This window comes from Solea senegalensis, linkage group LG6, assembly GCF_019176455.1.
Source record: "Solea senegalensis isolate Sse05_10M linkage group LG6, IFAPA_SoseM_1, whole genome shotgun sequence".
NCBI lineage: Eukaryota > Metazoa > Chordata > Actinopteri > Pleuronectiformes > Soleidae > Solea > Solea senegalensis.
The window spans coordinates 4684130-4708682 of NC_058026.1; the positions used below are offsets into that span (position 1 = coordinate 4684130).

The window sequence follows — 24553 nt, forward strand, 5'->3', positions numbered from 1 at the left end:
GAGGCTTTATAGTGTTCAGTTACAGGAGTTATGCCCCCTGTTTATGGGTAACAAAGTGATATCTCACACACACTCAGGGTGGTAAAGCGGGTCATCTTCCAACTAGAAGGTTGGGGTTCGATCCCCATCCCTGGTTGGCGGCTGTGTGAGTGAATTGGTGAATGGCAAAAGAAAACTGTCGTGTTCATGGCGAATGGATGACGAATACTCATTAACGTAATCATCAATCTCATTCTCTCCATTAATTAAACGATAATACTTGAGCGTGTAGGTTTTGTTGTTTCAGTTCTGCAGCGTGACTTTATAAATATGTTGGGTAATTGTGAAATATTGCAAAAAATCAGGAAATCAGTTAAGTTATATGTAAAAAGAAATACTATAATGATGTTATGCCTGTTAAAAATTCACCTTCAAAAACACCAATAACTGGATGTTTCTCTCTGCTTTTTCAAGGACTTGTTTGGCAAAATAATAAATATATATTTGTTTTTGTGTTTCAAACGACAGTTACCTAAGTTTTGTTCAGGTTTGAAGTCTTGGAAGCCACGATTTCATGACTTGAATAATATATAAACTACCAACAACATAATATAACAAAAATATGCTATAATAAAGCCAAACATACTTTCTCCTGACTCTTTCAAGAATTCTTGGTCCAAAAACATGTCCAAATTAAGAGATTATTCATGTTTTGTGAATAATATGATATGTAAAGAAAATTAAACATGACCAGAATACATAATGTCATCATTATTAATCTGATTAAAGACTAAACTTACTGCTATTGTACGTTAGTAAGTCAAAAAAAGACAAAAAACTGCTTCTTACCTTTCGTAGATTCTTCTTTTTCTTGGTGAATGTTCCGCCTGATCAGCGCATCTCTGTGCGTAATTGGCACCGCTGGATGAGTGGCTTCATGTCTTCACTTCACACTTGACACAGTCCTCTCTCTGCTTTAATTGTCAGTGTTTTTTAAGGCGTTTGTTGTTGTCTCATAACTCTGATGTCAGCTCGGCTCATTCGGGCCCGGCTCGGCTGCATGGCAGTTGTAATCCTCGGAGCCTCCTCCTCAGTTCGTCCGGTGGTCAGTGCGCCCTGGGGTTAAATCCCCGAGAGGAGGAGGAGGAGGAGGGGAAGGAGGAGCTCGTTATCGCGGCCCCTGACCGGGAGAGCGGCGCGGTGATGGACCACAAGCGACAGGCCGCAGCGCCGGGGCACCGGGAGCGCACAGAGCAGCGGTCATTTATGAAAGAGCAGCAAATGGACCGTGAAAACTTTCATGTACAGTGATATGAAAACAACAGGCAATTTGTACAGTCACAGCCAGGGCCGGCTCAAGCCTTTATTGGGGCCCTGAGCTGAATTTGATATGGGGAGGGGCCACCACTACTAGTGATACATTTTTAACACTATAAACTGTATTATTTACAGCTGTGTTTATACCAAAACCAGTATTACCTACTTTTGTTTTTGTTTGTTTACCTTATGGCGCTTTTCCACTAGCATGACTCGACTCGCCACAGCACGGCACGGCACAGCATGGCATGGTTATTTTGCTTTTCCATTAGTGATAGTATATCTGGTACTTTTGTAGTGCCTGCTCTGTCGACTTTCCAAGCGAACTGAGCAGATACTATACGTGACAGCGTCAGACGTTTATAGAATCCTTAAGAAAACCCTGAAAACACGCCTTAATCTCCAACATTTATCACTTAACAGACGAGTCCCTGCTGCTGTATTTCAGTTCAGTGATAGTAAAGTAAAAATGGCAAAATACAACCAAATAACTATAACTCAGCACTACTTAAATATCTCTTTTATATCTAGATGTCTTAAAGGGGCTTCAAGCAGCTGCTTAGTTCACTTACACCTTAGGTCGTCTCTGAATGGAAGCATATAATAAATCCCAGGTTCAGTGGGTGTAAAGTGGTAATGTATAGAAGGAAGTCCTGACTTATAGTGTTATTTACTGAACGTTTTTTAATGTGCTTTCCTGAATTAGTTCAAGTAAAATGAACTGGAATAATGCAGATAGACACAACATATTTATATATATTTATTTGCCCAAATAATAACATAACTGAAGGTGTGTGAACGTTCTGAATCATCCAGGTCTTTGTTAGCGTCAGTAGTTTGCTGTCAGCAGCTGGACTTTACTAAGACGTTTCACTTCTCATCCAAGAGGCTTCTTCACTTCTGAAGAATTCTGGAAAATAATAACTGAAGGTTTTGGTTCACAACAGAAGATTTTTCAGAATTTCAAGTTTGAGGAACGACTGATGTATTTAATTCAAAATGTCTGTGGATTGCTTTATCTTGTTTATTAATAGGAAATAGATTTTTACAGTCCCATTCATTCACACACAACAAAACAAACACATCAACTGCACATAAACAAGGCATATATTTGCATTAACGTATTTGTTGTTGATTTGACTTCTTACTTATGAGTAGATTTATAAAAACACTAGAAACCAATGACCACAAAAGGCTTTGAGCTGACGCAAGTTCGTTTTAATCAACACTTGCACAATAATTGATAGAAAACAGCTTCTTTGTCGACTCAAAAGCATTCAGTAACAGAGGGGAGAAGAGAAGCGTTTGCTCGGGGCACATGTTTGTTTGTCTCTCTTTAGCTTTCTGTCGGGAGGGAAACAAGCATCGGGAGAGCAAATCAAGAGTGAAGACGCTTTGCTCACCACGCACAGGCTCAACGTCGTTAATCAAGCAACATTCAATATTTTTCTTTGTTCAAATTAACAATGCACTAAATAAGGCTACTAATGTCTCTCAATATCCCATGTGGACTTAAAAAGGGGAGGAGACAAAATGATTGACAGACACCGGTGTGTGTGGATTTCTGCACTATTTTCACTTCTAACATATTTTTGCCGTTAAAAAAACATAAAGCAACCACAGCAGCAGATTAAATTCATTAAGACATCGTAGATGATCAAAAGCTCCCAGTTTGACTCGAATCAAATGACTGCATTTACATTTACACGATAATCACGTGGAGAAATGGTGGTAAAAGTGGTAAAAGAAGCACTTCAGACGCTTCAGGATGTTTTGTTTTTATTGCAATAAGAAGGGCGGTCTCGGACGGGGAACAAAAACTAACTTAAAGACCAGATTATGCTTTTATCTTGTCTTTATTACGTTTAGTGGCTTATGTGGATGGAGGGTCCTGACGTGTGAAAGCGCGTGCACACACACACACACAGTCTGCCACCGAACCACACGGAATAAACATCAACCACCTGAAATGGGGAATAGAACACACACACACAGTCACTGGAAACACAACTGAGGCTGGACACTGTGCCAGGTTTTGTTTGTTTGTTTGTTTTTGTTAGGAAAATGTTAAATGCTTCAAGTAGGAATAGTTCACATGCCACACAGAAAATATGAAGACAAAAAGGGTGGTGAAGTGAGAGTAAGACGGCACAAACCCGACCGGTTCTAACTCTTAACAATGTCCATGAATTCATCAGCGCTCCTTCATGTCCTGCCATAGAAGTGCTCTGCTTTGGATGACGACGGAGGCCACGTTCAGACTCTGGTATCAACATCCGCTCTCAGCAATTTGATCACAAGCAGACAGCGCTAAGTACAGTGCCTATGACTGCTCACTAGGGCTGCATAATTAATTGTGAAATAATCGAAATGGCAATATCCAAATAAAAGACTTATCTGATGAAGATAAAAATGTCTGATGAAAGCTGCGATTCCACCGAGTGGAACTGGTCAGTACTGTACGTATGTTTTTGCATTTCCATTAGGAATAATAAGACCATTTTTGTGGCACCCTTCTCTTAAGGTTTCTAGAGTAAAACGGTATGTTACGGTCAGGGTGGAGGTAGACCGTCATTCAGCACAGTACCTCAGCCTGACCCGGGGCTTTACCACTCCAAACCGTACCAAACTGAACCGTACCATAATGGACACGACACAAATCTTGCTTTTCAGATGAGAAGATATGTTTTTTTTGTTGACAATCTCCAAAACATGACAAATATTTGTTGTTTTTAGGGAAAAAAAAAAAATCACATTTAAGATCATGTCACAATCACAAATTTGCTATATCATGTTATTTGGACCACATCGCGCAGCTCTACTGTTCACACCTGGCATTAAACGGCGTCCTGAATGCGGCTCCTGAGACCACTTATATATACGCACAGATGTGATGAACAATAATCGTGTTTTTAACGAGTCTGTGTGTCGGCGTGAGTGGAAGGTGGACGAGATGGAGCCAGCAGAGGGAATCAAAGCTCCGCTCGCGCTGCTGCAACATTTTTAAACAGATTTTAAACAGAAATCATGTGTTGATCAGCGTTGATGTTGTGTGGTGGCGACAAATAAATCAACACATGGGCCCTGAGGAGTGTTAAAAAAAAAAACAACTTTCAGTTCACTGTGAAACTGCAGTGGGGGCCACATGTGTCCCCTGAATGTGTTTTTTTTTTAAATCATCAGATCTAAAGACGCATTCAGGAAGCATTGAGTGTGTTCAGACCTGTTCACTCAGGACAGATGTTAATACCAGGTCTGAATGAGGTCTGAGTGGATCATCTTTAGGCTGTTACAGTGGGGTTTGAGGCTGGTCTGAGTGGGGAGGGAGGGAGGGAGGGAGGGGTACACACACAGACTGGTCTGTTGGGAGGGCAGAGGGGCAGTCCAGTAGAGAAGGAGATCACTTATTTGGGGGTTTGTAGGGTTCCAGGAGTTGCTGAGAGAACGTGTTGACCTTGTCGGCGCCTCGAACTTCATGGGGCAACAGCGGCAACTTGACTATGTGGAAATCTTCATACAGGTCCTCCATCTGTCAGGGAGAAGGCAGTATTTAAAATCAGAAATACTTTGGTTTTGTTACTGCAGCTGAATTTACTCCCCCCGACTCTTACCTGATCTAAATACTTGGACTGAATTTTATGGCGGGCTTCGCACATTTTGCACGGCCTCTCTGCATCAGGGAAAACGAGCTGGTTAACGATGATGTTGTGTGTGTCGATGCGACACTTGGCCAGTTCCTGGATCAGCCGCTCCGTCTCGTACAGAGAGAGGAACTCGGCAATACAAACGCAGATGAAGGTGGTCTGTTCCTGCGGGGACGGGAGGAGGGAAAGGTTACATCACATTTACAGAAAGGCTTTAAAACAACTGCTAAAATCTCTCTGTAAACACACAGCTCAACAGCGGATAATACAATAAAAAGAAGATGCTGTTGGTGGATAACCTGAATAATGCAAGAACCGACACTAAAACAAATAACTACAGGGGAAAAAAAGTCATCACATTAATGCTTAAAGCTGCAGTCGGGTTTTTATTCTGCATCATGATAGAACATCATTTGCATGCAAAATGTTACATTAGAATTAATTTCTGAATCTTTTCATGGGCGGTTCTTTATATTTTCAGTCACGCCTGTTTACAGCCGTCTCACTTTACTTCGTCTGTCTCGGCATAAAAATGGATCATTTCCTGTGTGGAGCTTGCAAATGTTGCAATGGGTGTCTGAACACCACAGTACTGAGAAACAGAGTCACGTGTGGAGCTGATAGACTTAATCAGCTTTGTGATGGTTTGAATAAAATAGCACAACAGTTTTAAATAACCGGGTTCAACTGGGGTGAAACCGTGCTGTTGTTACTTCTCTCGACGAAATATAGGACAAATGTTACAACATTAAATCAACTCAACAGTATCTGAAACAATAACGTTGTAGAGCTGCAACTAATGAGTAACTTCAATAAATGAAAATCAATTCATCCGTTGATTATTTTCTCAATTAATTGAGTACTTGTTTGGTCAGAAAATGTTGATCAGTGTTCACCAAACACGGAAGATATAAGGTACTCGTTTTAATGACTTCTTTGTTACATGGAGCAAAGAAACCAGAAATATTCACATTTAAAAAGGGTGAAAAACCAGACAATTTTGTTTTAATTATTGAAACTAAACACTCAAACTGATGAATCGATTATCAAAATAGTCGACAGTTACTTTAGTAATCGATTAATCGAGCCCTATATAACATTTGTGCGACTTACAGGGTCTTTGAACTGCTCGCTGACTGAGCGAATAACCGGCAGGGTCTCTTCAAGTTTAGAGGCAAGCTGGTCTGCGTTCATGTCACCCAGACCGAGCATGTTACACATCTACACACACATGAACAGAGACAAAACATTAGCTTAAAAAAAACCACATGTTGATTCAAAGCGTTCACTGGTAAATGAATGGTAAATTGGACCGGCTTTTCCCTTCCTCACCTGGGAGATGAATGGGCTGATCTGGTTCTTGATCTGCATGAGGCGGCCCAGCCCACGCTCCACAATGGTGGGGAAGTTTAGCAACCTCAGTGTGTGGCCAGTGGGGGCAGTGTCAAAGACCACGACGGAGAAGTTCATTCCTTTAACTAACCTAAGACACAAGTAGATAGTGTTACGTTGGTTTACCCCATAACTGGCACACAAATTGTCTTTCGTGGCTCAGTCGTAGTATGTAATGAAGCTCTCGTGGTAAAGAAATCTCATCATTTACTATGTGCAAAATTTCTTGAGCCCGAAAAGATTTGATCCGATTGGGATTTATCGACTATTTTGACACATGCAGTGTTGGCCAATTCTTTGAAGGTAGAAGCAGGAGAGGCTGCACTGTCACTTGTGTCCATGTAAACTTAGCTAATGATATGACAAGAATAACTAACTGCAGGCAGGCACAATCTCTCTGGTAATATTGCTTTGTGCTTGATATCCTAGATGCACAAACTGAAGAAACAGCAACTGCAAAAGAGCATGCAAGCTCTGTGCAGAGGGGGTGATGCCGAGTAGCTTTTTAAGCCTTGCTGTTATGTGCCGACATTCCCTGAGCCTACTGCACACAGTACAAACAATGAAAGGTAAATGCATCAATGGATGAGAGTGCTTTGCCTCTGTATTGACCTGCCTGTCTCACCTCATAACCTCTGCGTAGCTCATGGCTTCGTCGATGCCGGGGAAGGCACTCATGGCTTCCTGCATCATCTTCTTGCCCATACTGAGCATATTGTCTTCTTCAAAGAACTCGTCAGGAAGCTCTGCCACACCCAGGCTCGGGTCGATCTCCTGCACTCACACAAAAGAAAAACATCAGGTCAAGTTGACTATGTTTTTGGAGCCTCTGGTGATTCTGGTTGTAACACAATGGTGGTTTGTGTTTGTGAGACTCAAATGTGACTCATGACCACAGAGGAGATACTGATCTCCTGCACTAGACTTCCTTTTATAAACAGTTAATATCTACGATAACAGAGGTAGCTTTTTATTCAGTTTGTTTGTGGGTCATGACATGAGCTAGGCAGATTACTCTGCCTTCTGTGTGACGGAGATATCTGGATATGTATGTGTGTGTGTATGTATATATATATGTATATATATGTATATGTATATATGTGTATATATATATATATGTATATATATATATATATATATATATATATATATATATATATATACACATATATATATATATATTAATCCCTTGCTCATGGTTGCAGGCTGACTTACCATTGCAAATAGGTTGTCATAGCCCTTGACCTTGGTAGGAACCTTTGAAAACTTCTGGTCAAAGGCGTCAGAGATGTTATGGGCAGGATCAGTGGAAATGATGAGAACGCTCTCCCTGACTGCAGCCAGTTGGACAGCCAAACTACAGCTGAACAAATGACACAGATGGGGTTTATCAGACAGGCGTGTAGAGCAGGCAAAGAGGATGAGTCATAACATTTACATGTACTGCTTAATGGAGCTGTGGCCATAGCTCGACTGAGTCAGGCAATTGGGCATTTTGCCGAGTCCGGTTATACATGCAGGGGGGAGAAATACAATTTATTGAACGTGTATGTCTGCCTCTGCCTTCATTGGTGGCACTGCATCGCTCTATAAACTAGTGCTTTCAATTTCCTGTTGACCTATTACGTCACAGAAATAAACTAACAGCAAAGTGGTGATATGGAATATTTAGTTCCTTCAGCTGCCCAAGCATGAAGGTCGTCTCTTTGTCAGTCCAAAAGCGGGTCTTGCTGACGCCATCGTGTTTGTTATTCTCCAGCAACAGTACTGCAACTTTATATGTTTTCTCCTTCATCTCCTTCTCCTACTTTCAGGTCAAAGTGTTTAAGCAACACTTCCATGTTGTACAGTAAATAGAAATGACAATAAGAGGTAAGGTTATTGTAAAACTGTTATGCACCCTGTATGAAGGAGAAGGAGATTTTAAAACTGTCTCAGCACCAGTTAGAGGAAACATGTGAGCTGAGGCTCTTCTGCAGTGTTCACCAGCTTAAGTTAATACAAGACAGCTAGCAAGTGTATCTTTACCTTGGGAAAGTTGATAGTTTAATATAAATACAAATGAACCCTTTACTTGGATATACAACATGTTTAATGGGTGAACAAACAAGCTGTGAATAGGGCATCAAAATATGTTGAAAATGTATCACAATCATGAGATCAACATTATAAATACTGACACCACTATTTTGTGTCCAATACTGACATCACAAACTTGAGTGTCTACCTATACCAATATTAGTCCAGTACATTAATTTTAGACCATTTATGAACATATGAAGCTATTAACAACAAAAACACAGTTGTCCAACTGTGTAACAAATATTATTCTCCCAAAAAAATGAAGAAATAAACAGCCCAAACATGACTCAGCTGAAATGTTTTTGCTGATATTTAAATTTGTACAGTCTGTGCATAGTGCAGCATGAAATATATAGGATTTTTGATGGTACTGGTTTTTACATTTGTATCTGTCCAATATCCAGTCCACTGATTTTGACCAGTATTGGACCGATACTGATTCCCATCCCAAACTATGATGACTGCATGACCTGCTATATGCACGCTGTTCACTGTGCTAGTTTTGTTTAGCCAATAACTAACCATTAATATATATTAACATTTTTTGTTTTAATTCAGTATTTTCTTACAATATGAAGGCACTTCCTTACTTAACTTAATTACCCTATCACACTGCAAAACCTCCACGCTACAACAACTCGGAGAATTGGTTAGACAACTGATTTACATTAATGTTTAAGACTAAAAATAATTGTTTTTCTTTTCGTCAGGAGTGGTTCTGATTACGTGTGGCTGGAATAGACATAATGCTAGTCAATTTCATTTCGTGTCAGCGTTGATTGAGTCACTGCCTGCGTCTACAAGTTAGCAGCGAACTCATTCAGACTGAATGTCATTAACGATCTCAAGTCGTAATGTCATCGCAAAATAACTAAATATTATCCCATGTTTTCCGAATATCAAGCAGCCCAGGCGTTAATATCCACCTGCTCAGTTGAGTGTCATGTGTCAAACAGCTAACGTTAGCTCGTGACTAGCCGGTGAACCGACAGCGAGCTTCTGTGTGACCGGTTTTCAATGAATCGCTAATTTTGTTTAAACGACAGTGCGTCTTCGGGGAGAACATTAACACTAACTGGATATGTGTTATGAATACATCCGATTTATAGATTGACAGTGATTACCCACGTCATCTCGCATTGACTGACGGCTAACTTTAACTAGCTAGGCTACGTGTGAGCTACGCTAGCGAAACCAGGATGCAAACGAGCGTCTCCCCCTTCAAACTTACCTACATGTCGTTTTACCAACGCCGCCCTTTCCCCCAACAAATATCCACTTGAGTGATTTCTGCTCGATGATATTCTTCAGAGTTGGTTCTAACGGCTCCACATCGGGCGCATCTTCAAATTCATCTTCCAACGAAGCTGCCATCTTGTCTGTGTACAGTGAGACGCACAGAGCTCATGTGGGACGAGCCGCCGACTCTGCTGCGTTCAAGGACACTCGGACTTTTTTTGGACTCCGAGTCTAAACTCGAGTAACTGGTGTGAATTTGAAACATGAAACAAAACAGAGAGGTTGTAAATAAAGTGTTTCATTATTTAATAAAGAATATTAGCGTTTAAAACTATGCCAGTATAACATAAAAAAATACTTCCTATAACCGCTCTCCTCTACTCCTTTTATCCCCATTTTTTTTTGCTCTTATCTGCTCTTGTGTAACGTCTTCCCTTTTGGTTTTATATAATTTTGCTCATAAATATTTGATATTTGCTGTTCTAAATTGTGTGTCTTTGCATTTTTTGCGTTTCTCTTGTATCTGTCCCCAAGTGACCTGTGTTTGTCTTGTTTGCCAAAGCATTTTGAACCCTTCGAACACCTTAGAACCCCATTACATAAGCTATAAGCAGAGGTGGAAAGAGTGCTGAAAAATCCTACTCCAGTAAAAGTACCACTATTTTGCTTCAGTACAAGTAAAAGTACTGGTCTAACAATGTACTCAAGTTTAGGTAAAAAAGTAGCTTGTTTAAAATTTACTCAGAGTGAAAGTTGGGGTTCTTTCGTTGGGGTGTTGTGTAAAAGTAAAATTACAAATTACTTACACAATAAACCTACTCAATTACGGTAACACACAATTAATTACTTTACACCTCTGGCTAAAAGACTGCGCAATATAGAGTGTTTCATATCCTTTTATTTTATTTTTTTTCATAGCATATAGGCAATCTGATGACATGATTTTTGTTTCCATTTTCACCAAATATATAAACACACCTGGGCAAAAGGTACTCCAATGTTTTAAAAATCGGGTTGAATTTGGAAATACATCACATTTTTTCATCACAAGTTTGCTTGGCTCGTTTATATGAACAAAATGGAAGAAAAATGGTATATTCTACACATTCTGTAAAGCCTGAAGATTTGACCTATAAACACACACTCTTAAGATGAGAGCACGGTGTTATTATTCCCACTGCAATTTACCAAGGGTGCACCTGCAACACAGATCGTGCCACTAAGGGTTAAAAAGCTTCAAATCAATTTCATGCAAAAAAAGAGAACAGCAATATTAAAATATGTAAACTTCTGCATAATAAATAATTTGTATCACCATCTCAACGACGACCTGTATTTTATTTATTTATGTCACACAGGGGAGAATACAAGAAGAATTAACTTTATTTTAACAATTAAGTTTAACATTATTCACATGACACAACAGATGGTCAAATATTTCGCTTTTATTTGGGTTTGACATCATTGCGTTGGGCGGGGTTTCTCAGAAGAACAAATTTAGACTTAAGCAGACAAACCTACAACACAGTGAAACACACTAAAACCACAGATCTATCAACTTGTTCATACATCAGACATTTATTTTAGGGAAAGTCTGCGACAGAAAGCTTGAAATATTAGTAGAGTAGAGGCACGGAGCAATTCATCTCTGCATATGCGCCTAACTTCACAACCAGTTGGTTTTCAAGTGATGTTGCTAAAAGAAAATATGTTTATTATGTTCTGCTCAAAGCTAGAAACATGAAAATACTGGACCTCTGACATCGTGGCTCAAATCAGCTCAAATGATATGTACATATAGACACACAGCTGCAAATGAGGATTGAAATCTGGACATGTTTGCTCAGACCAGCGGAAATGCTAAGTTTAACTAACTGATGACAGAAAGACGTACATCATGTTATGAAATCTGCCTCATTTACATGAACATTTACATGCCGTGACCACAGGATAAGGCACTTGGCTCCATAAACAACTTTTCACTGCCTCACTTGTCTCCTCCACATCTGTGCTGCCATTATTCCGCTCACTCTTCATCTCTGTAGATCCATCACCACCATCTCGGATTTCCAGGCAGTGCCAAGCCAGAATCTTTACGTGCGCTGTCTTTGCTCTCACACACTCCATCCCACTGGGAAAAGAGCAGCTTCCCATTCTGTCTGAGCTACCACAGTCAGTCTGCCGCAACCAGCGGGGCCAGAAAGCTGGGCCCAGATCTTTCCACCGGTAGTGCAACTCGCATGTGGCAGAGCGCACCAACCATGATCGAAATGAACTGGCAACGTCTGGGGGCAGAGGACCGAGGTCCAGAGCTGCAGCTTCCACCTCAAGCCTCTGGTGTTGGTTTGCTGCAGCCTCTCTCAGGCTGGACTTCTCTTTGATTATGCTGTGGTTGAGTATTTGGACATGCAGAGTGTCTCCACCGTGACCCCCAGAGGTGTCAGGTGGCTGCTCCACGGACATCCAGAATGGGTCAAAAGACGATCCCAGGAGACGCAGGAGGCGAGAAGGCCGGCGATGTCTGGGTTTGGGCATCCTGTGATAATCCTCCATGTTTGTCAGCAGAGCATATGGACGCATTGACTGTGAGAAGGACGGTAGACTGGCTCTCAGCTGAAGGAAAGGTGAACCCCAGCCAGCGTTCTCCTGACCTTCAACAACAGTCACATTTGGAAGCTGATGCTGGTTTGAAATATTCGAGGTAAATGCTTGAAGTCCATGTAGAAGGAAGGACACAGAAATCCAGCAGAGACAGACACAGTTGAGTGGTCCAGGCATGATGTTAGGTCTGGACTATGAAATCGAAGTTCACTTACAGGTTCTCCTCTGTCTGCTTCGGGAACTCTGTGTACTCAGCACCAGACATCCTTGAGCTTTTAAACAATAACATGAGGACATTAAGGTCTTATCACACAAAACAGCAGACATATTATGGAAAGTGGCCAAAGAGCCACCTGAGCTCCCACTTCTCATTCAAGGCTCTGATGTTTCGGCTAACTCACTAATGCAAAAACACGGCTGCTTTGGTTTTGGTTCACGCTGATGTGTTCATTACCAGAATTAAAAGGAGAACCCCCCCCATGTGACGGAGCAAGCGGAAAACAATCTGACCTCGATTTGGTGGGGTTGTGTCAGCAACCTCAGATAAGTGATCTTGAGAAATAATAAATAAGAGCTTTTTCACACAAAGACTGTACTTAAAAAACAGGCCTGGGGGGGAAAGTCACTTCATGGCATCAAAGGGAAAACGACTGAGGAAACATGTTAGCAGGACAATGTCCTGTTTATTCTCATCGACACAAAATCAGCTGTCTCGCTCAAAGGCACGCCGTGGCATATAAAATATATATATATATATATATTTAACATTATATTTAACTTTAAAAACATGTTTTTGTTTACATCTGTAGGACAATATAGTACATATCATAAATACATCCACGTGAAAACTAGATTTATGTATGTGAGTTGATCAGGCACTAGCTGTGTAGTGTCAGGTGTGTGTGTACTTTCAGAGCAAACTTGACTTGGCACAGCATGTCTGTATGTTTGCCTTTGACTTCCATTCATTCCTCTTCTATATCTTTATATTCAGAGTGAAAAAAGCTGGTCATGAGAGCCGTCTGATTTTTCCTGTTGCCGGGTCGACAGCGGCAGCGGCCTGGACGCCGAGGGCGGCACAGTGTGGGGCTCCCGGTCGCTGTGGTCTGCCATCTTTGCCCGGTCCTGCAGAAACTTGTCAAATTCTGAGACAGAGAGAGAGAGAGAGAGAGACATTCACACGTAAAGCTTTGGTGCAAAACATCTGCTCTTCTGCGTTCTGCCTCATCAGTTGTCACTTCCCATGTGCAGAGCGGGAATGTCTCTGGGCCACATGAGAACAAAATACGGCGATACTGATAAACACAGAGCGCCGCACGGAGCCGACAGGTTCAACCGGCAATGTGTGAACTGGGGGTGGAGTGGCTCAGTGGTTAAGACCCTACCTCGTGTACCAAAGACATCATGGTCGCAAGTTCGATTCCACCCCTGGCTAATTGTACTTGATTCCATTGTAAGTCGCTTTGGATAAAAGCGTCTGCTAAATGACATGACATGTAATGTAATGTAATGTAATGTAACTCTACACAACAGCGTTAAAGTCAGAATGAAGAGATATAACAACGTTACTTTTGCCGTTTTTTCCACTACATGGTCCTGGCACGGCACAGCTTTTTTTATTTTTCCACTAGTGATAGTACCTGGTGCCTGGTACTTTTTTTTAGCACCTGCTCTGACTGCTCTGCTCCAAGCGAGCTAAGCCGACACTATGCGTGACGTGGACAGACTCTCAGTGATGAGCAAGACGTCCGACACAAGAATCAAACCGAACAATGTCAAACTGTAGATCCCTTAAAAAGACTTAAAAAATCGTCAAAACGTGTGTTAATATCCAACATAAAGCACTGAAATGTCTGGTGTATTAAGTGACAGCGCTGCTGAAAGGATCATACCATTATGTAAAAGAAGGAAGGGGGTCAGACGCCACGAACACAGCCAGGGAAGTGGTACAGTCCCAGGTTCACACAGAGCGACAGAGAGACGGGGGATCCAGATTTCGAAATCGACATTCTTGAAACGAGGGAAAACCGAAAAAGAAGCAGCATGTGGCTGCATTTCAAAGATGTTGGAGACTGCAAAGCTCAGTGCAGGGTTCGGTTGGTTAGGTTTGCAGGTGCAGGTTCTGTGTTCAGTTGTTCATTTAAAGGTTTGATTAAAATGTTAAAAAAAATAGTAACTGTGCATTTTTTGTAATGAAAAAAGCATAAAACTAAGGCTTTGATGAAAACATTGATTTAAAAACACACAAACGTTGGGTTTGTGTGTTCTGAGTGAGACTAAGTGAAGAGCCGTTTGGGAGTTCGAAGGGAGCCGAGTCAAAAGAAGCGAATCTTTGAAAAGAGCCGGACTTCCCATCACTATTTTTCGTTCTCAGCCACTATTTTCTGACATGTATAATATATGAAGAGGAGAAAGTCTGTATTTGCTTTACTCGGTTTTTAAACATATAAATGTTTGTATGGTTAGTATGTGTGTATGGAACTCCATCTTTATGCTCAAGTGAATGGTGGCTAGTTACATACCTTCACTGGACACTCCCTCGCAAACCGAGGACTGCTCTTCCTGCATTTTCCAGACACAACGGTTTTTACGTCACATCATATTTCCATCACACATACACAGCACAGGGCTTATGTTTCATCATCACCACCATCATCATCATCATCATCATAGTCTTACCAGGTCACTGGGTAACCATTTGTCAATATTGTTCTGCAAAGCGTCTTTTGTCTGGGGAAAAAGGAATAAAGACAGGAAGTTGTAGTGTATCGTGTGCAACCAGAATATTTGTGAGTTACTGTGAAATACTCACTCCTCCTGTGACCTGCAGCCTTGTGTCCAGTGCTCCAGCGAGGCCCTCCACAGCTCCTGGGTCCTCATATATGACACTGGACACACACATCAGAATTGAATTGAATGACTTTATTCCTCCCCCAGGGGGGAAACACACTTTCACAACAGCTCAGATAAGAGATGAAAATAGAATAAAAATAAAATAAAATAAAATAAAATAAAATAAAATAAAATAAAATAAAATAAAATAAAATAAAATAAAATAAAATAAAATAAAATAAAATACGGGCCTTGACCCTAATTGTATATTCAAGGCTCTGCACACAAATAAACACTCGCTAACTTGCCGGCACATATCATGATATGACTGTGTGTCTTTCTGTCACCGGTTAGTTAAAAACTTACCATTTCCTCTGCTCAGCCAGCGAGCTGCCTCTGGTCTGAGCAAACATGTCAAACTCTTCCTCCTCTTCTGCAAAGCAGAGGGTGAACTACGTTAAGTCAAACAGGAACAGAAACAACAACATTCATAAAGAGTAATGTACAGAAAGCAGGATTTCAAACTGTCGCCAATAACATGTACAGTATGAGCCAGAGGGAAGATAATCATCTGCTCAGCTTCTCCATAAACAACTTTGTAAACAACATCACATGTTACGTAACCATAAAACCACTGTTTCTCTTAAACATTTCCTGCCTAGGTGACGCCCCACCATTGGTTGTTTTGATATTGCAACTGAGTGCACATGCCGTATAAAGCCATTACGGTTCAGATTCATTACATTAAATATCTTTTACTTTCACAACTCAATACCGATTTTCATCAGTTTTGTTAAACCCGTACTATATACTAACGTTCACTCACTGGGGTTGGGCGACTGCCTCTGACCGGCCGCGGTGCTGACTGCTGGTTGGCTGGTTGTTGTGATGATGGCAGGTTCAGGATCACGACTGCGGTCGGCGAGGCTCGGAGTGCTGGAGGAATTCTGCTGAGAGGAGGGAGGACACATCACAGGTGGTGTCACACTGAACTACTGTGAGAGTGTTCTCTTTCATGCCGCTTTTCCACTACACGGTCCCTGCACGACTTGCCCCACCATAGCACGGTTATTTTGCTTTTCCGTTAGCGATAGTACCTGGTACATGTTTTAGCACCTGCTCTGGCGAGGTTCCAAGGGACCAGATCCAATTTGATTCTTGTCCAACACAAGAATCAAACTGACCAATGCCAAACTGTAGATCAATTAAAAATCCTGAAAAATGCGTTAATCTCCAACAATTACCAGGGAAATGTTTAAAATCTCAATATTTAACAGAGGAGTCTGCTGTATTTAAGTTCAGTGACTGTCTGATAGAGTCTGTGCTCCGTTCATGCAGGAAGTACTGAACTAATGTCAACAATTAAAATATTTCATTGCCATTAATCGCATTAATGTCATAGTTAACTTGCGATTAATCGCAATAAATTGCGCATTTTTATCTATTCTAAATGTCCCATTATAGGGCCATTAATCTGACGGCACTATAATTAACTGATTCTAATGATTCAGTATAGCGAAAATAACTGCTTCACAAGTCACTCGTTTGTGTGTGTGTAAAACGAAGTCACGGCAATTTCATGCAGCCGTGCTGTGATGACTCCGCCCACGTTGAGGAGGTACTATATTGTCATGGAAAACCAACCAAACGAGTCGAGCCATGCCGTGCCGAGGAGAGGCGAGGTGAGCGGGGACCGTGTAATGGAAAAGTGGCATTACTGTATAGCTTTCATTTTTTCATAAAAAAGAGAAAGGTCTGTTGTACCTGTGACGTATTTGTACTTTGTGCCTTGTTGAGTCTTTCAAACCTAAAACACAACAAGAAAAAACATGAAATACAAGAACATTCTTATGAACAAAGTTAAAAGTTAAATCCGTAGTGCCTAACCTTTAAATATAAACAAGTGAAACAGTGTTCAAAAGCAAAACAACAAAAAACTAGGCTGCAACACACCTCTCATAGCGTATGAAGGCGTTGTTGAGGTCGTCATTGATCACGAGAAGCTCTTCAATAAATCCTTCATCCAGCAGCTGTGGAATCAGTTCCACCACCCGAGTCTGCATGCTCCTGCACACAGAGTACAGCTGCTGCTTGGGCAGAGACAGGAGAGAACAGTCAGTTTTCCCTATGATCCTGCTTACCCATCCTTTTTCCCTCATCGTGTTACATCTGCTTTTCACATCTGTTACACTAAAATCCCCACCTTTTTTTTTTTCTCTCTTTTCTTTATTTGACAAAAATGCAACTTGGAACCAGGGTTTGAAATCAGTACAGGCAGAATAAGCAAAACACAACCAAGGAAAAGAAGTGTAAAAATGGTGTCATTTATTGTCATTTATTTGACATATGACTAATTCATTTAAATTAGAAGAGTTTGCCGTAAAGCCTTGCAAAGGTTATTATAATAATATTATTATTATAATAAGCAAATGTCTGCCAATTAGCTTATGCTATGCAAGCCTTTACGACTTTTCTCATATAATAATGTAGATAATTCAATTTGCATTTGATTACATTCAGATTCAGATTATGTTCTTGTTTCCCCCCCAATTTGTTTTTCCCCCCATGACTTCCTATGTGAAAATAGAAATATGTGTCTCTATGTGTCCAGGGTGTGACCCCACCTTTCGCCCTATGTCAGCTGAGATTGATGGATGGATGAATAATTATAGAACTCTAGTACAAACCTGTAGCAGCTCTGTGTCGTCAGGCTGACTCTGTCCAGGTACGAGCTCATTGAGCATTTCAGACATGACCGTCAGATTCCCCTTCACCAGTGACAGCTCACTACGCAGCTTCTGTTCCTGGATTAAATACAGACACACACAAACACGTCGCTTTTACTTAAAATTTGTTTCTAGTCACGGTCGGACCAGTGATACATTGTTGTTACCTGAACACTGCAATACTGGGCAACAATGCACGTATATTTAAATCTGTTTTTGACTCCAGTTGATGAACAATATATTAATCTGTCCTTTTTTCTTAAAAAGACACTTTGGGTTTAAGGTATTTTGTGGTTAACGTGATAGTTCACAAGATCATTTGTGCCCATACTTGGGTAAACAGGCTTTTTGTTAATTCTGCACCTGTTGCATTGAATATGTTGAATAGAAAGAAACTGAGTTTATTTCAATGAACGCTTTCAAATCCAAACTGCAACATGCACTTGATTTTCACAATGTGCTTGTAAAATTAATGTGGACTCTTTTTATTTGTTTTCTGCTTGTGTTTTAACTGTGTACATTGGTAACCGTTGAGTAGTTCATGTTTTTCGAAGTGTGTTTTTTTTCCTTTTCATCATTTCATCATCAGCCTGACCCAGTTTTCTCTATGTTCTAAACCTCATTAGCAGGTGTGACGTGTGATTAGGCAGCACCTGTTCTGCAGAGAGCGTCGCCGGTCGCTCGCTGTCCTGAGGTGGAGGCGCGGTGATCTGAACGTTTGCTGCTGACAGAGCTTGAGGTTGTGACTGATGTGAGGGAGGAGCGACAGCAGAGGAATCCGGGGCTCCGTTCTCTGGGATACTCTGTGGAATAAATTCAAAGAGGACACGGTGAAAACATGCGCTTTGTCTTCCTGTGCTTCTTTTTTTAAAGTCATCACACAGTCTCACCCTGTTTGGAGTGTGGATGGGTGACAGAGCGTCCAGGTCTGTCATGGGGAACTCCAGACCTCGCCTCCGGAGGTCGTCGTACACATGCACCACCCCGGTCAAAGACGGAGAGTTGCGAAACGCATCGGCCCATGACTGCACAAGGGAGGCACGACATATGATGAACTCTAATGAGACTGACTGACTCCAGTCCAAACGACAGTGTATGATAGTGTATGTGACGAGGACACGGAAGGCAAGACAAACTCAACTCTATCTTAGGTTAACGTTCCTGCTTTTGCACCACGTAGCACAGGAGCGCGTGAAGCTACTTACATGTTCAAGCACACACACAATAACCCACAAACACTGTGGAGACGAAATAGTGTTGTACTCGAGAAAACAAGAGGGGAAAACACATGAATTCTCTAATGCTCACAAAGGTGAAGACAAAGTTAAAACACACACAGAAAATGACATAATTAAAATAAAACAACTGAATAGTGCCAGCAATTATTTCAATTTAAATCAAGTAATTCATTGCTTGATTTTGTGTTTTTAATCAAAAACAAGCTCAACAACAAAAGGGTCTGGGGAAATATGACGGGCCTTCCTGACTCTTTTCTCCCTCTTAAAGTTTTATATACTCTAATTCATGCTTTTATAACATCTCAACTGGATTATTGTAATTCCCTGTATGTTGATTCAGAGCTTTTGACAGGAAGAATGAAAAAGAAGCCACGTCGCCCCTGTGTTTGAGTGTTTTTGGATTGATTTTAAAATTTTATCATTTGGTTTTTAAAGCTCTTAACGGTTTGGCACCATCTTACGTCTCAGAACTCCTTGTTCTTCGCGCTCCATCCCAAATAACAGGCGGATTTTAGATGTGCCAAAATCCAGACTAAAATCCCGGGCCTTTTCTTTAGCTGCCCCCAAACTTTGGAGCGAGTTACCCATGGAAATTAAATCTCCACCATTGAGCATTTTAAATCACTTTTAAAGACCCACGTCTTCTCTTTGGCCTTCACGTCACTTCTATCTTGATTTTATCATGTTATTTAATGTTATTATGTTACTATTTTACTATTTTACTTTGACATTTTATACCCTTTATGTTGCTGTGCCTTTAACTCTGTAAAGCCCATTGGTCAAAGCCTGGTTGTTTGTGCTCTAGAAATAAAGTGTCTCAGCAATAACGTCCACTCACCTGTATGAGGCTGAGAACCCGGTCATGCAGGGCTGTGGGTGGATTGTACTTGGGCAGAATGGAACGAACCAGAACCCCTTCGATAAACTCCTGTGACGCCACCAGGACGTGGAAGCGGTGGCCGCAGTTCTTCACACAGGCCTCAAGAACCTGCGCGGCAAAAAAAAATCATTTTATCTGGTTTCACATTTACTTCAAAATCAGTTTTCTTACACAGCAAGAGGCATTCAGGCCCTTCAAAGTACATTCTCATGCCCTGCGGTCCTCATTTCATGAAAGAATGAAGAAGACATATAAATACAGTATTAATAGCCTGAAGCACATAACTCACAGTGAGAGCCAACATGATCTCGCTGAAGTTCTTGTTTCCGACGATCCTCTTCTTGATCGCTTTGACTGCATCCCTGGGGCTGGTGGGACAAAAAAGAAACTTATTTTTTCGCTTTTTATCACTTGTTTGTCCATTTCACCCCCTCATGCGACTTAAAACAAAAACCAAACAGTAGCAACACTGTTGTTGCAGCAGCAGCAGCAGCAGCAGCAGCGATGCAAAAGGAAACAACCAAACCATACAGGAAGAGACTGTGATGCAAAAATAAATCACAGAGGCCTCGATAATTGCGCTCTGTCCTAATTACTCTGACAGGTTAAGCAGGACGCACCAGATGCTCGGATTATTATAAACTTAATCACGCATCATCTGCGCCTTTGATTTACCTCTTTTAACCCGTAATCATTAGTGCGTTTACATGCATGTTGAAAGTCTTGTATCAAGACATGAAATGTCCTCACAAAGACAGGTTTTTGCGTTCTTTGGGACCTTTCAAATATATAAATACAAGTACACTTGGCTAGTGGGCTACGTGATCCTCCTGGAGCTTCTCGTCTATGGAAGCGTATTGCAGCAAGCTTCCGTTCAAAAAATAAACAAAACTCGTAAAAAACAGAGCCTTTTAAAAAATGATCTTAGTTGAAAGCAATACGCTGTAATTCTGTGTTGTACTCAATGGGATAAACTGTATAAATAAATGTCAGTTTTCACTGGCATCCTTACCCCTCATCCGTCTCATTGATGATGTCACAGATCTCTATGTTGAGGCTCCAGTCCTCTGTCTGCAGAGAGCCGCTGGTTGCTCGCTCTGTCCACGGAGAAAGACAATGACGCAAAAGTTACAGGAATATGATATTACATATTACTGATGTGGGAACAGACGCTAAACAATAATAATAATCACACAAACTGGGTTTTTTTTTGATGAGCTATCTTCAGCCCCCAAAATAAAACCAAATAATTTGAGCTCAGCACTATTAAGATATCGACATATTATCTGAAGATATCTAGATGTCTTTAATTCTCCATACAGCTACAGTATAGTGGGGCCGAGGTGATCAGTGGGGGCCCAAAGCAGCCCACTTATTAGTTCTTGCCTGCCTTGAACCGGCTGTGTGTGCTTGAGATGATCTCACTGCTGGTTCAGAAAATAGGTTTTCAACTCTGACACAGACTGTGGTTGAGCCAGCTTTCTTTGCACTGCAACCCTCACAGGCTCCTCGTAATCTCCGTCATTCCTTTTCACCAACATACTCCCCTCTCTTCCTCCTCCTCCTCCTCCTCCCTGCTGCTCCCCAACCTTCACTGTTGCTTTTCTAATCCCATCCACTCCCCCTCCTCTCCTCCCTCCACTGCATGTGACTGTCAGCTGCTTCTGTTCTCTTTCGACTCTGAAGTAGCTGACATTTATGTGTGAGAAGAGAGAAAATGGATGAGAGCATAAAGCATAAGGAAGCTAGAGGTCATGAGAGTGTGTGTGTGTGTGTGTGTGTGTGTGTGTAGTATTGTCTCTGACTCATCACTGTCCATCTTCTCTTGGTTTCACTGTTGCTTCAGTGTATCAGTTTGACTTATTCCGTCATTTTGAGGATTTTGAAAACGTGTAAAAGTGACTTTTACTCACCGGCAGTAAACTTAGCGCATATAGCGCATATAAAGCTGTGCAACTTTTCTCAACACACATCTGTGACTCTGAGGAAGTGAGAGGAAACATCAGGCGACTCCCCCTATTCGCAACATGAGCTGTCACTCAAAATAAAGTGGCCAATCGCACGCCAGGGTGTAGACTCTAAGGCCCGCCCCTTCTTGTTCATTGGCTCCGGACGCTTTGTTTTTTTAACGTTTCTGTCAAATTTGGAGCTTATTATCATTATTGATGTTAAGACATTTTTCAGTTTTTAAAGAAACGTCTCAGTTACAATATAAATAACACACGTGATGTCAAATGAATCAAACGCAGCACAAACTCCCGATTTAATAAAGTAAATAGCAAGTTTTCGAAAGCAACAGCTGACTTACCGATTCTCTGACCGACGGGCGTTGAAAAAGAGTTTCCTATGAGGAACTCTATTGTCTCCCCGAGTGAAAACATGCTCGCAAATTTCCGGGTGTCCAATCTGTGTTAAAGATAATTTCGCAAATGTTGAGAACAAACGGTGTCGCTTCCTGATCGCTCCGTGTGTGTGTGTGTGTGTGTGTGTGTGATGGTACAGAGGCGCACGCGCTGGCCCTGTGCTGCGCGGTCACGTGAAAACAAACCGAGCCAGGAAACAGCAGCAGACACTTGAACGCACCATCACATCCACCCACTCACACACAAAACAGTCTCATCTAGAGCTGCAAACGAACGATTATTTTCATAATCGATTAAGCTGTCGATTACTTTTTCGATTAATCGAGTAATCGTTCGGTCCATAAAATGTTAAAAAACTGTTGATCAGTGTTTGTCAAACGTGGAAATGATGAAGTTCTCAAATGTCTTGTTTTGGTCCACAAATCAAAATGGGGCAAAGAAACCAGAAAATATAAGCTGAAACAATCAGAAATCCTGTTTTAATGAAGAAAAAACCTTCAAAGCGATTAATCGATTATCAAAATAGTTGACGATTAATTTAGTGAACGATTAATAATCAAGTAATTGTTTCAGCTCTAATTCTCACATTAGTTTGTGCCATTAAACAGGTGATTAGGTAAAAATTAATAAATGAATACATCTATATATATATAGATATTATAGTTTTTTCTGTTTATTTATTTAAAAGGGACTTTATTGTCTGTCCCAATCTGTTACAGAATTTTTGTCTTTGACCTGCCTGCAACAATAAAATAGAGTAAGACACTCTCAACACTCTCAAGACACATTCACACTCACAAACTAAAGGAAACACAGTTAAAAGAACAACAGCGACAGATAAAATCATGTGCGGTGTGATGGCTGTTTGATTGATTTCAACATTTTAATTTAACCCATAAATGTAAATGTAAAAGAAAAAGAGTTAGCAGTTGAGCTCATTTTCATCTGTAGTCACTTGGCAGGTCAACACAACAACATACAATACAATACAAGACAATACTGGTGTTACAATGCTATAATAACACAAGTACTATCATGATTAGGTCTTATCAAGAAGCAGCACGTAGATATGGTATGTTGGTTATTTATGATTGCTTTGTTTGGTTAATTTTAAAAAGTTTTAAAAACTGAATAGTTTGTACTTTCTCTTTCTACTCTTACTATGTCTGTACTGTACAACACACTCTGTTGTTGCACGAAGAAACTAGTTTTTTTAAGTTTGTGTTGTGTTTTTTTTTAAAAACTTAATTACTAGAAGAAACTTACTCAGTGGAGGATACTATATGTTCTGTAGTTATGCATAATCGACACTAGGTGGCAGCATTTAATGTAAAAGGCGTTGTAGGAGAACATACTGTACTTCCTCAGATTGAAACATGTGATTCCAGAGCTTTTTTTTTAGTCTGCTTTTAAGAATAGCTCTGTGATCATTTGACCCCCCTCTAATAACGTCTAATCTCTAATTATGGAAACCAAATTATGTGGTTTCAACAGAAGTGATGTTGTCTCAAGATTGATGTGAGAGAAAGGCTTCCTTCACCAGCTACTGACTTCATGTTTGAACATGTACATAGAAAACATGTGTCCTCCTGCTGCTGCTTACAGCCAGAGGTGGAAAGAGTACTGAAATATTCTACTCTAATGAGTTAAAGTACCACTATTTTAACATTGTTCTTAAGTACAAGTTAAAGTAATGGTCTAAAAATGTACTCAAGTTAAAGTAAAAAAATTAGCTTGTTTGAAATGTACTCAGAGTAAAAGTTACTTTTACTTTTTTAACAAGGTTGGGGTTCTTTCTTGTGTCTTGTAAGAAGGACAAGGGGACACAAATCTCACATGAATTGTTTTACTTAAAGGAAAACCTTTACAAATTAAAGTGGTGATAAAATAAAATATGTAAACACATAATATATCAGTCAAAATGGGTCAAAGGTCACAAACGCTTTAACTTTCTCACTTACTCAGGGACCTTAATTAATGCCAATTCACCTATCCTCATCATTCACCTGTCCTCATCATTCATTCATCTGTCCTCATTATTCACTTACCACTTTCAAGGTTCTGGTGTGTGATAATGGATATGATTTAAAGTGTAGTAAAGTACAGTACTTCCAAAAAAAAACATACTTAAGTAAAAGTAAAATTACAAACTTTAAAACATTTCTCCCACAAAAAACCTATATAGTTACAGTAACGCGAGTAAATGTAATTCATTACTTTCCACCTCTGTCTTTTTTTTTTGATGGGTTCCTGGCTTGTA

At 40.6% G+C, this 24553-nt stretch overlaps 3 protein-coding genes across 4 annotated transcripts; all 3 read right to left on the minus strand.

Moving 5' to 3' along the window:
- Positions 1–4409: 4409 nt before the first annotated feature.
- Positions 4410–9829, minus strand: get3 (guided entry of tail-anchored proteins factor 3, ATPase). The gene is made up of 7 exons (XM_044028328.1): positions 9646–9829; positions 7548–7695; positions 6958–7106; positions 6273–6423; positions 6054–6161; positions 4908–5105; positions 4410–4825 (listed from the first exon to the last, which is right to left on the minus strand). Exons 1-7 carry the CDS (start codon positions 9786–9788, stop codon positions 4697–4699), a joined length of 1026 nt encoding a protein of 341 aa, XP_043884263.1. The 5' UTR covers positions 9789–9829; the 3' UTR covers positions 4410–4696.
- Positions 9830–10972: 1143 nt separating this feature from the next.
- On the minus strand, positions 10973–12840 carry LOC122771038 (noggin-like). The gene has a single exon (XM_044028329.1). The coding sequence runs from the start codon at positions 12429–12431 to the stop codon at positions 11568–11570; it is 864 nt and encodes a 287-aa protein (XP_043884264.1). The 5' UTR covers positions 12432–12840; the 3' UTR covers positions 10973–11567.
- Positions 12841–12911: 71 nt separating this feature from the next.
- LOC122771036 (target of Myb protein 1-like) lies at positions 12912–22445 on the minus strand. Of its 2 annotated transcripts, none has more exons than XM_044028327.1 (15): positions 22239–22445; positions 20943–21027; positions 20220–20298; positions 19889–20038; positions 18703–18837; positions 18466–18615; positions 17774–17890; positions 17040–17173; positions 16851–16893; positions 15913–16033; positions 15453–15519; positions 15067–15142; positions 14934–14984; positions 14777–14816; positions 12912–13399 (listed from the first exon to the last, which is right to left on the minus strand). In XM_044028327.1, exons 1-15 carry the CDS (start codon positions 22309–22311, stop codon positions 13245–13247), a joined length of 1476 nt encoding a protein of 491 aa, XP_043884262.1. In that variant the 5' UTR covers positions 22312–22445; the 3' UTR covers positions 12912–13244. The 2 variants fall into 2 exon arrangements, with proteins under 2 accessions (XP_043884262.1, XP_043884261.1); XM_044028326.1 differs by having other exon boundaries at positions 15913–16036.
- Between the last annotated feature and the right edge of the window lie 2108 nt (positions 22446–24553).